This window comes from Stylophora pistillata, chromosome 11 (assembly GCF_964205215.1).
Source record: "Stylophora pistillata chromosome 11, jaStyPist1.2, whole genome shotgun sequence".
Taxonomy (NCBI): Eukaryota; Metazoa; Cnidaria; class Anthozoa; order Scleractinia; family Pocilloporidae; genus Stylophora; species Stylophora pistillata.
In genome coordinates, this window is record NC_142529.1 from 3833368 (window position 1) to 3846639 (window position 13272).

The 13272-nt window shown below is 40.9% G+C and overlaps 1 protein-coding gene and 1 pseudogene across 1 annotated transcript; one reads left to right on the top strand and one right to left on the bottom strand.

Moving 5' to 3' along the window:
* Nucleotides 1-1544: 1544 nt before the first annotated feature.
* LOC148719705 (ectonucleotide pyrophosphatase/phosphodiesterase family member 5-like) lies at nucleotides 1545-3511 on the bottom strand (annotated as a pseudogene).
* Nucleotides 3512-6595: 3084 nt separating this feature from the next.
* Nucleotides 6596-9357, top strand: LOC148719706 (uncharacterized). The gene has a single exon (XM_088737314.1). It carries the CDS (start codon nucleotides 7094-7096, stop codon nucleotides 9347-9349), a length of 2256 nt encoding a protein of 751 aa, XP_088593440.1. The 5' UTR covers nucleotides 6596-7093; the 3' UTR covers nucleotides 9350-9357.
* The last annotated feature ends 3915 nt before the right edge of the window (nucleotides 9358-13272 follow it).

The following is a 13272-nucleotide window of genomic DNA, read 5'->3' on the forward strand; positions in this document are numbered from 1 at the left end:
TTTTTTAAAGACATGTTTCGGCATGCTTATGCCATCTTCAATCAACGAGTAACTGAACGTGAGTAATTATATAACAGACAAGTAGATGAATAAAATATTTACGGTATGATGTAATACAAAAGCAGGTACTAATTACAGCGTGACAACAAACATGAAATTAAAGGTGTGAACTAAAATGCTAGAAAAGATAATGCTGTAATTGTTTGTTAAGTTCAGGTTTGATCTTATTTACATAAAAAGCTTCCTTGAGTTTTAAATCAATCGAGTTTTAAATCAATTAAGTTGTTGGCAGAATCCAGAATACTAAAGCAAGAAAGGGAGTATTTGTTCTAACGAAGCTCTGACGAAGGGCTAACGAAGCTCTGACGAAGGGCTAACGAAGCTCTGACGAAGGGCTGACGAAGCTCTGACGAAGACCTAGCGCTCAAAACGTCAGCTTTTAAACTCTTTGAAGTAGAGATAGCCACTTAATTGTTAGAGTACTGTAAAACAGGCGCGTCCTGGTTGCACACATGACATTATGCATCTAATGTGTAATGTCTTAATTAACACTGAGCATAAGACGCTCAATCAAAGGCAAATAGGCGTCAAGGATAATCGAAGTGTGTTAAAATGCTTAAAAATATGCGAGTTTTTATCGCTTTCCGTGTGCTCCTATATCCTAGTAGAGAAGTGGCGACTTGTTTCGCCAATATAACGGGAATTACATCCCGCACAAGAAAAGTGATAAACTACCATGGATTTTAGAGCAACAGGAGTACGATCTTTAACACTGAACATGTTTTTAATTTTGAAAGAAGTGAAAACTAGTTTGATATTTAGGTCCGATTTACAAAAGCGCTTGGTGAGTTGTCGGAGTTTAAGGTTCGCTATTTTAGAATAATAGCCGACAAAAGGGAGTTTACTTGAGGTAAAGTGTATTATTGTCATCATTGTTCCGGCTATTTTGAGAGGAGGACCCGTCAAGATACCGCTTGAAAGTTCTTTCAATAATATGCGAAGGAAAAGAATTACGTTTTAAATTGTCGGAAAGTTTCTTAAGATCGTTTTGAAGGCCGGAAGAGGTGTTGTTAATTTTGTAGATACGGTCAATAAGAGTTTGGATAAGGCCAATTTTGTAGCATGATGGAATAAACCTGAAGAAATTTGTTAGGAGACCAGTGTAGGTTTTTTTATGAAAAACTGAAAAAACACAATCATTCGAAGAGTTGTCGATAAATATATCAAAAAAGGAGAGTTTACCATCATGCTCTTTTTCGAAAGTGAATTTAATGTTGGGGTGCTGTGAATTAGTTTAATCAAAAAATGACCTCGCATCCTGTTCATTGTGGAAGACATAAAAGGTGTCGTCAACGTAACGCCTAGAAAGTAGAAGGCGAGTCGAATGGTTAAAATTATTTAGCCATGTTTCCTCGGGGAAACCAAGAAAAAGATTAGCTAGGATGGGTGCTAACGGAGAACCCATGCATCGCTACCCCATAAGATCAACAGCAATATCGATAGTTTCATTTAACGGAATATTGGTAACAAGACTTTCAACATCAAAGGAAATGAGAAACTTGTTGTTGAGATCGATTTATTCAGATTTATTAAGATTTATTCATCTACTTGTCTGTTATATAATTACTCACGTTCAGTTACTCATTGATTGAAGATGGCATAAGCATGCCGAAACATGTCTCTAAAAAAAGTTGTATATTTCTTACAATAATCTACTTCAGTTAAATTACATCATCTTGTGGAAATACAAAATGATGTGATCAGTTGACAGTGAATAATTTATGCGTGTTATTTCAAAAAACTTACTTATTCATAACTTTTAAAACTGTCCGACATATTCTGAGCCAAATATTGAAAAATGCAATAAACTTCCTATATTTTTTCCCGTAATTTAAAATAGGCCATTTAGTCCCTCCCACAAATAAGAAAAAAATTAAATGATAATTACTTAGTTCAAAAGAAATGCTAACCGATTCAAGCCTCGAATAGAGACGAACTCCTGACTGACCTGAAGGGTGGGTGCCTTAGGAGAGCTGTGATGTTTTCCATGGAGCCATTATTTGGACGCGGGTTTATTCTAAGAAGTTTGCTCATCAGGGGGTACAGATCTACGGTATTGAAAGGGTTCACTACCACACCTTCCCTGAAAGCGGGACCGCGGGCGTAGAATATTGAATAGCTTTTTGACTGCTCTGGTGACCAGCCATGTGATCCTAAAACTATCGGAGGATCATTTCGGGAGCGAGCAACCAACTTCAGTCTCGACGTAGATCGGTGGAATTCGGCGATTATTCTTCCAATGATACTCATCTGGTATGTTCTCTTTTCTGTACACTTTCCGGACATGAGGTATTGGATTTCTTGTGAGGTTTTGATATATGATGTCTATCATTCCTGGTTTGGGCCAGATGTGTACCGGTACAGAGCCTAAACCCAACAAAGTGTAGCTTGAGGGATCGATGTAATCATCCAAGCACACTCGACGACTAGACGATGAGTTATCCATTCCATGATCGCTAACCACTATTAAGTTCACTTTTTGCAGAAAACCGCTTTCATTTAAACGCTTGAGTAAGTATCCAACAACATTTTCATCAACATGTTTTATCATTTGCTTGTACTCGTTTGAGAAAGGTCCGTACACGTGACCTGCTTTATCGGGCTGTTCGAAATAGAAAGCGATGAAATGGGGTGGATCGCCTAGTCGCAGCCATTCCACTACCTTATCAACACGTGGAGACCACGGATCTTTCAAGTTAAACGCACAGTGGACATATGGCGGAAAGCCTGGCAAAGTTCTATTCCTAAACTTTGAAAGGTCCTCAGGATCGATTGCACTGCAGTTAATCAAACAAGTTTCTCTTTGGTAGTACGTGGGTTTGACTTGATAACTTGTTGTTGCAGGCCAAAAGTACGATGCACTACGTCCTCCTTGGTTTTGCAGACTCAGCCATATTGGCTCTGATGCATTGTAAAAGTTAGGATCAAAGTTTGAGCAGTCATAGCCGAAAATAAACTGTTCTCCGTAAACCGGATCCCAGAATACATTATCCACAATACCGTGACTTTCCGGGTACAGACCAGTGAGGATACTTTGGTGATTGGGCCATGTAGAGGAAGGCATAACATTCCTTATGTAGTCGGCTCTGACTCCAGTTAGAGCAATGAAGTTCAAATTGGTAGTTTTGGAAAGTTGACCTTTCAAAACTCGCCAATCCAATCCATCCAGTGATACTATTATTAGCGGAGGTTGATCGTCCTCAACCTCTCCCGCAGCATGCGTCAGTTGGAACAACACCCGGAGAAGAAGCAATAAGAACATGTTTACGGTTTATTTCATATTTGTCACACACTCACGAGTGATATAGCTGTATCCAGACTTGCATAACACGTCCTCATATACTTAAAATGTGCTTAAATACGCCCAGAATGTGGACGTGGACCGGATAGTTGTAATTTTTTTGTATGTCCATTATAACTGCTACTAAGAGGCAGAGGTTTGTAAATAGCATGCAGTTTTTCATCGACGGCAAAAAGCCAACTAGCGCCGAACCGTTAGGGTTGATTTCGGCCAGGTAAATTCCACTTGGGGTTAGGCATAACATGCTCCACAAAACAGGGTTTAATGGAGTCAGATTCATAGTTGTTGTTGTCTAATGTCTCACAGGAGATGAGGATTGATTGTCTGCGCATGATCGCAGCACTGTGGGTAAAGACCAATGCCGCACAAATAAACCACTGTAGAGACTAACATGAATGGGTGTACAATTTGATATCTGCAATTCTTAGTAACTACTCGTTATAAACATAACGGTTTTTCTCCCACAATGTTTTCAACTGGTGCGGGATGAAACGGTTATGTTTCTCAGCACTCTTTTCACACAGTTTATTGCAAGGGATCAAACAAATTTCGTGAGTTTGGGGTGTTTTGACTGCACACTTCACGACACTTCTCTGGAGTGACGCATTAATAATAAAGGCTCTGTCTGACTGGCTTTAAAAATATCGTTAAGAGATGAAAAATGACATCAAAGGACAATGTTTACCCCTTTCCTTCAGGGTAAACATCTTTAACCCACGTCCGCGGAAATTCCGGAACGTTTTGGAAATTATTGTAAAGTATTTGAAGGCTTGGTAAAGATATTCAGGACAGAATCATAAAATAAATTGAGTCTCTCAACATATAGCATATACATCGATTGAGAATTGACATAATCAACAATAGACTAAACGTTGTTTAAAGGGAGTCAAATATTGTTAACGAGGCGATAAGAGGTTGATAGCCACTTCAGACGACGGCTTATATCAGAAGTAACTCGAGAACAAAGATACGTCGGGTTCAGTAAACATTTATTTACGACTATTTTCTAAGACAAGTAATGCCTCGAACGAATCAAGTAAGGCCACAATAAAGATGAAATTGGCATTTACACGCTTAATCGTGTTATAATTCATAACAGAAGTAGGTTTCACCCAAAACTCTATATCTAAACGAGAAAATACCGCTTGCGGTGTGCCGCAAGGTTCTGTCCTAGGCCCATTACTCTTTTTAATCTATATCAACGATACCCAAGAATCTTCTGAAAAACTTAAATTCTTTTTATTCGCTGATGACACGAATGTTGTATACCGCTGACAAAAATCTCAAGTTCGTGGAGTCAACTGTAAATCAGGAACTCTGTAAGTTATTCGATTGGTTAACGGCCGATAAACTAACCTTGAATATTAAAAAACAAATTTCGTAATTTTTAGACCGACTCAGAGAAGACTTACCTATCACCCCAAAATAATGGTATTCGACAACGATCAAAATAAGAATGTAGCTCTAGAATGTAAAGAATTAGTGAGATATCTAGGTACAATAATTGTCAATAACCTTTCCTGGAAACATCGTATTGACCACGTGGCTATTAAAATGAGTCGAACTGTAGGATTGATCTGTAAACTACGGCATTTTCTGCCAAGACACACTCTTCCATTTATCGATCCCTTGTTGCTCCTTATTTAACCTATGCTTTGACGGCCCGGAGTCAAGCATATAAATTGTACCTTGAAAAGCTTCTCAAGCTTCAAAAGCGAGCTCTTCGCTTTATCTACTTCCCTGAGCGAAATCTGCATGCAATACCTTTATTTATCGACGCCGGTGTCTTACCGTTGAAATTTTTGTATTATGGGTATTTAGCTAACCTTATGTTTGAAATAAGATACAGTAATGCTCCTAGAAACATTCAAAATCTTTTTCAAGATGTCTCTGATATTCATTCTTATAATACTCGATCCTCTGCCTCTAATAACTTTTACACACAAAGTTCCAGACTCTCAATTCAAGTGAATTCATTTTCTAGAATCGGAACAAAAATATGGAATGAAATGCCTGTATCTTTTAGAAAACTTTCAAAAAATGCCTTCAAGAGAAAAATAAAACAAACACTTTTTGAGATCCTAACTTTAGAAGATTGTTAGATTGATCTTCCAGAAATCGTTCAAAAAGTTAAGTTTAATTTATCTTCCTCTTGATTGATCAGTTAATATGTATTCAATTATATCGTTTAATGTATCAGTAATTTCCCGTCAAGACTGTTGTCATTTAATAATTTAGTTTATCAGTAGTCTCTAGTCATTGCTGCCAATTCTAGCTTTTTCTTAGTTCTCTTGTTACTTTTAGCTGTATTTAGTTGTATCTATTTCCTGTAAACATCACCCGCCTAGTTTAGCTTAGCTACCCACGGGCATGTTACTGCACTTTTATCTCAAAACACAATAAAATGGACGAGTATGTATGAGTACTCATTTTATTTAATAGGGTGTTTTTTTAAAGTTACCAAGTACCAAAACTAGTCGGTTAGTCTCGTCATGCAACCCCTCAGAGCTACATCACGCTACAATAGGTCACGCTACAGTAGGTCACTCTACCTTAGCAATTCTGTCACATACCCGTCACAAACAAGTCATTCTTGACTCTTAATAAAGCTATATAATAAAGCTATATAATACATCCTTTGCTGAACAAGCTTTACTGAACAAGCATAATCAGTCAACATGGTTGGATATCAGCCTCGATATTTTTATCCATTTTTATGGACTTTAAACTCATCTTAGTCCATAAATAACTTACCCATAAAATTTAGTAACATCACTTTAATAAAGGGAAATTTCTTACCCCAATAATGTAGAAGCTAAAAGAGCAAGGAAAACAAAGAACAGGTTAATTCTAACAAACCTCTTACAATGATATAATTCAATATTTCACCCACTCTAAAACATGCAAAAATTAAAAAAAACAGATTATGTTCAGATAAAACACCAGACTAACTGACAGATTGTACTACATAAAACTCTTTGTATTTAAAAATAAACAAAAAAATTGAAAAATTAGGATTACAAAAAAAAACATCTTAATCGTGCAACAATAACTGAAACAATTATTTCTACTTGGTACTACACAATCTACTCTAATTACCAAAGCAAACATTACCACATTCCTCCCACAGTAAACAGAGCTACTGAAAGACTCAAGAGTCAACACTGCTCATGCTCAGTTTAGGGACTATCTTTATTTGGGGTTCAACTCTTCAATTCCTAGGAGTAACTGTAGCCACGAGAGTTATTATTTTTTTTTTTTCTTATCAGTTCTGTCGTTCGTCTTTGTTAATTGTAATTAGTGTAAATAGTTCTCGTCTCGATAGTTCAGTTCTGTATTTATTAGTTTGTATTTTTTCGTGCTGTCAAAATGTAAATTAAGTTTGTCAGCGTTGTTTCATGCAATCGCCTTTGAGTATTGTGTAGCCTTGTTTAGTCTATTGTTTTAGCCTTTTATCTGCTATATAACATCGTAGTTGTGATTTTCATTCAGTCGTTGTTATTCCGGAGTGCCGTACAGATCTTGTAAGTAGTTACGCTTTCGTTTGTATTTTCCTGTAGTTTCTCGTATTCCTTTCGTTGTATTTTAGTTTCGTTGGGTTTAAGTTCGCATTGTTAATTCTGTATTTTTTCTGTGTGTTATGTACAAGTGAATCGTCGAGATTAAAAGGTACGTATTTCAAACTGTAACGGAGTGTCAGTTACATGCATTCAAAGATCTGAAGTGGATGACATGTTGTCCGGAATTGAAGGTCGGAGAAGACGCCGAGCTCACTCAGAAGAAGCCCTCGAAAGCGTGCGAAAGAAGAATTCGAGGTCAGGGTGTTTATCCAGAGTAACGATGTTGTACCGTGCTACGGAAGTTCTGCTGAGTGATCCGAAAAATGTCGATGAAGTTAAACAGAAGTTACTGGAGATTAATGAAGCTTTTTCTCGCTTCGAACAGGTGCACTACGAGTACATCTCAACTTTGGATGGAGATATGGAAGTGTGGGGAAGCGAAGCGCGTTATTTCAAGGAACATTTCCGTCGAAAAATGGATTTCGTTTCGGGAATAGAGGGATGGATCCAGGACGTGGGATTAAAGGCCGGAGCACGTGAGGAAAATGAGATGCCAGTTGAAGACTGTGTAAGTACCGCTAATTCTTCGCAAAGTTCGCATTCATCTAGACTATCTATCAGACAGCTTAAAGCGAATCAGGCAATAGCGCAACTGAAGTTGTACCAGCTGAAGAAAAGGCAAGAATTACTACGTCAGGAAGAAGAAACGAAGCTAGAGTTAGAGCTTTTGGATGTGCAGTTTGAAATTAGGAAAACTGAACTTCAAATAAAGTTTCTTCAGGATGAGGAGCTAGTTGATTTAGCCAAGTTACCGAACGTTTTTGAAAATCTGAAGCCGTTTAGTGAAGGAGTTAATGTAGGAGCTGCACATGCGCCTGATCAGGAATATTCTAATTCTCGTGTTGAACGCAACGTTGGCTCTCAAGACCTTCCGTTGCGGCTGAAATCTAATGCGCAGGAGTATAAGAGTTGGTCAGCCGGACCTACTGCCGCCTTTGCACATCCAGAGGCGACAGGTTCTGTTTTGCGTGGAGGAGTTATGGATAGTGTGGCTTTAGCTATGAAGCAAGGATTTGCGTTGCCTAAAAAGAAATTGACAGTGTTTGATGGTGATCCTCTCGAATACTGGAACTTTATCAAATCATTTGAAACCAGTATCGTGAACAATGCAGCCAGTGAAAGCGAGAAACTCATGTACCTTCTTCAGTACACTTCTGGAGCAGCAAACGATACCATCAAATGTTGCTTAGTAATGGATCCATCCCTTGGATATCAAAGAGCAAGAGAACTGCTTCAAGAACGTTTTGGTCACCCCTTCACAATTGCCTCAAAGTACGTAACCAGGTTAACAGAAGGACCCCCTCTGAAACCAGGGGATCGCGCGGGATTGCTTGCCTTTGCAGACAAATTGAAGGACTGTGAAAATACGTTAGAATCCATTGGATATCTAGATCAAATAAACAGTGCAGACAACCTAAGAAGAATTGTTCAGAGATTACCATATCATCTCCGCACCAAGTTTGTTGAAGTTGCAGACCAAATCCAGGAAACTGGCCAAAGAACGAACATCAGTCACATCGCTGAATTTGTTAAAGTCAAAGCCAGAGTAGCAAATAACCCCGTGTTCGGTTGTGTGGTGGACATCGCGCGCGACAGATCGGAAAATGAAAGGCGAAAACCTAAGTCGAGGAGTGCTACATTAACTGGAGAACGCATCAGCACATTTAACACTAAAGAGACCAAATCCGATGGCAGACAGAGTCTACCCCCTTTTTGCAAGCCAGCTTCTTTCATGAAGTGCCCATCGTGCAGTGGTGATCATTCGTTAGCGAGATGCAGGTGTTTCAAGGACAAGAGCTTCGAAGAGCGCCTAGAGATAATGAAGAAAGCTCAGCTCTGTTTCAATTGCTTTAAATATGGCCACATAGGAGTTGGATGTTTAGCAAAGGGTGCTTGTGAAGTCCCAGGATGTAAGAGGAGACATCACACCTTACTTCATCCACCATCTCCACCACCAGCAGTGGAAGGTAGCGACAGAGTGACTGATAAAGGAACTCAAGCTGAAGGCGGTGCCCCGTTTCAAAGTGGACAGACTAATAGTACCTCAGCTGGAGAAGGAAAGGTGTGCCTGAGAGTAGTTCCTGTAAAGGTGCGAAGTCATGATGACGCTAACAAGACCATAGAAACCTATGCCCTTCTAGACGGTGGATCAGACATCTCCTTGTGTGACAAGAAGTTAGCCATGGATCTTGGAGTGCATGGACGCCAGAAAACGTTTTATTTGACAACTCAAGAGAAAGAGGATAGCCCAAGAGTTGGTCACGAATTAAGCCTAGTTGTTGAGCCACTTGATGGAAGTGACAGAGTTGACGTTGTTAGACTTTGGACAGTTGATAAATTGAATGCTTCAGGCCGCAGTATTCCATAAGAACAAGATCTAAAGCAGTGGCCTCACCTTAGAGACATCAAGCTGCCAAGTACTAGTGAGAAGGAAGTTCGATTGATTATAAGCACCAACGTCCCTGATGCCTTTTGGGTGTTGGAGGAGAGACGTGGTAACAAGGGAGAGCCATACGCTATACGCACGCCACTTGGCTGGACACTCATGGGCCCTATGCATAAGAACGTTGGCGGAGAATGCCATCTTAACGTTAATTTTGTTGGATCAGCGGAGGCCGTGGGAGAAAAGAATGATTGTCTTATGCACCAGCTAGAAAGGTTCTGGGAAGTGGAGAATTATGGAGTTGTTCCCCAATCCAAGCTTGGCATGTCAGTGGAAGACAAGAGAGCCCTTGAAGTTATGGAACAATCTGTGAAACTTGAGCATGGTCATTACCAAATTGCGCTTCCTTGGAGAAACTACCCACCAGTCTTGCCTTATAATCGCTGCATGGCAGAAAAGAGGCTACTGGCGCTTAAAGGCAGGTTCATGCAAGATGGTGAGCTTCTGAAAAATTACAAGACCACCATGGAACAGTATCTTACCAAAGGTCACGCTTCACGAGTGCCACTTAATGAGATTCATGTAAAGAACAAGCCGATTTGGTATCTACCCCATCACCCAGTGCTGAACAAACCTGGAAAGACTCGAGTGGTTTTTGATTGCGCTGCAAAACATAAAGGAACGTCTCTGAACGATCAGCCCCTTACTGGACCAGATTTGACAAATTCTATCGTTGGTGTGCTAATGAGATTTCGGGAAGAACAAGTCGCGTTGTCTGCTGATATTGAATGTATGTTCCATCAGGTCAGAGTAGTGCCAGGTGACCGAGATGCATTCAGATTCCTCTGGTGGCCAGATGGAGATCTGACCCAAGAACCAGTTGATCATCGTATGGAGGTCCATTTGTTTGGCGCGACCTCGTCTCCAAGTTGTTCTAGCTTCGCGCTAAGAACGACAGCAGAAGACAACAAAGGTGAATTCTCAGAAGAGATAGTTAAGACTGTCAGAAGGAATTTCTATGTTGATGACTGCCTAAAATCGGTAAAGTCAGCTGAAAATGCTATCGAAGTTGTGTATCAGCTCCGAGAAATGCTCTCCAAAGGCGGATTTCGACTCACAAAGTGGTCGTGCAACAGTTTGGAAGTTCTGAGTACAGTCCCTCAATCTGAGAGAGATCAACCGGTACTAGACCTTGACCTAGACAAAGACAAGCTACCGATGCAACGTACGTTGGGGCTCCACTGGGACATGGAGAGCGACAAGTTCCTATTTAAGGTTGCTCTTAAAGACAGACCGAACACCCGTCGCGGTATACTTTCCCTGTCAAGTTCCGTTTATGATCCACTTGGTTTCGTTGCGCCAATCATCCTCCCGGCTAAGAAATTGTTACAAGAGCTCTGTAAGCAGAAACTTGGATGGGATGATCCAATCAGCACTAATGATGGTGAAAGGTGGGAGAAGTGGAAGGCTGAGTTGGTCGGTCTCTCTCGGATAACAGTAGACAGATGCGTTAAGCCAACCTGCTTTGGAAACTTGAAGATGGCTGAGTTACACAACTTTGCCGACGCGTCGCAAATCGCATATGGAGCAGTCTCCTATCTCAGATTGGAGGATGTCGAGGAAAGAATCCATTGTGCGTTTCTCATGGGGAAGTCTCGCCTTGCTCACTTGAGACCTATGACTGTGCCAAGGTTGGAACTGTCAGCTGCAGTCTTAGCCATTCAGTTAGATCAGACCATAAGAGAAGAGCTGGATATTCCGATTAGCCAATCGACATTTTGGTCGGACTCCACCTGCGTGTTGCAGTACATCAGAAACCAGTCAAAGCGTTTCCATACGTTTGTTGCAAATCGGCTGTCAGTTATACATGAAAATTCAGCACCTCATCAGTGGAGATATGTTAGCTCCGAAGACAACCCGGCAGACGAAGTATCCAGAGGTCTTACGGTGGAAGAAATGTGTACAAGCAGTAAATGGCTGAGTGGTCCCGAGTTTCTGAAGAAAAAAGAAGAGTTCTGGCCGTGTGATCCTACAATTCACCGATCAGGACCTTCAGATGATGATCCAGAAATCAAGCGTGAAACTCATTCTCACAGCCAGTCGTTGACTCGTCATCGAAGCGAAGTTCTCTCCAGGTTGATAGAGTATTACTCATCTTGGGACAGATTACGAAGAGCTGTGGCCTGGCTATTGAGGTTCAGAACGTGGCTCATCGAAAGACACAGTAGCAGATTCATTAACTCCACACCTGAAAGCAGTTTGAAAGAGGGATCCCAGTTCCTGTCCGTGGAAGAATTACAGAACGCAGAACGGGAAGTTATCAAGCATGTACAAAAACTTTCATTTCCGGAAGTCATTCAAGCCATACAGACAATCAGTTCATCGAAACCTTCACGTGGAGTTACCTCCGAGTTAAAGAATCTTAAGATACCAGCTCACATGCGCAAACTTCATCCATTGTTGGACGACACTGGAATTCTAAGAGTTGGAGGAAGACTGGAAAATGCCTTAATCAACTATGACGCAAAACATCCAATTATTCTGCCGTATCGTCATCAGGTAACGGATATGATCATTTCTCAGCACCACAAAAAGGTTGGCCACCTCGGTCAAGAATACGTACTGTCCAGCTTACGACAATTCTATTGGATAATCAAGGGGCGTTCAGCTGTGCGTCGAGTGATTAGTGGCTGTTTCCAGTGTAAGAAACTTGGTGCAGTTCGTGGAGAGCAGTTGATGGCCGACCTACCAAGGGAAAGACTAATGTCAGGAGATCCACCGTTCACATACGTAGGCGTGGATTACTTTGTCCCTTTTATGTACGCCAAGGTCGCTCGAACGTGAAACGTTTCGGGTGTTTGTTTACTTGCCTGGTCGTCAGAGCCGTTCATATAGAGGTCGTGAACTCGCTTGACACTGATTCATTCGTTAATGCCTTACGAGGATGTCCAGTTACCGTTTACAGTGACAATGGGACGAACTTCCAAGCAGGGGAAAGAGAGTCACGCGAGTCATTGAATGATTTAAATCAAGAATCAATCCACAGGTTTCTTCGTCAGAAGAATATTAGATGGAAATTCAATCCCCCTACAGCCTCACACATGGGTGGGGCCTGGGAGCGTACGATCAGATCTGTGCGCAAGATCCTGAGAGCACTGCTAGGACAACAACTCGTCTCTGAAGAAATTCTCCGAACCTTGATGAGTGAAGTTGAAGGGATCTTAAATGGCAGACCGTTGACTACAGTCAGTAGTGACCCGAAGGACCTGGAGCCTCTTACGCCAAACCATCTGCTCTTGTTAAGAGCCAACCCAAATTTGCCTCCTGGAGTCTTCAACAAAGAAGAAATGTACAACAAGCGACGCTGGCGTCAAGTCCAGTACATGGCCAATTTGTTTTGGAAGCGCTGGTTGAAGGAGTATTTGCCAACCCTCCAAGAGAGAGAAAAATGGACCAAACCTCGCCGTTGCTTAGCGAACGGAGACCTGGTTCTAATTGCAGATGACAACATTCATCGAGGAAGATGGCCGTTAGGCCGAGTAACCGAAGTTTTCACGGGAAAAGACGGGAAAGTCCGCTCAGCCAAGGTGCAAACAGCTACCACAATTCTTACAAGACCAGTGACTAAACTGTGTTTCTTAGAGGGAGAAAACAAAGCTTAAAAAGAGAAACTGAACCTGTTGTTAAGAAGAATGCAATGGAATTGAAAATCCATACTGTAAAAGGATAAACTTACTCTCGCGTCGTACAATAGTTACGTTAAGTAATGAACTGTGGACTTTAGTGGTTCATTAGGGGGGCTATGTAGCCACGAGAGTTATTATTATTTTTTTTTTCTTATCAGTTCTGTCGTTCGTCTTTGTTAATTGTAATTAGTGTAAATAGTTCTCGTCTCGATAGTTCAGTTC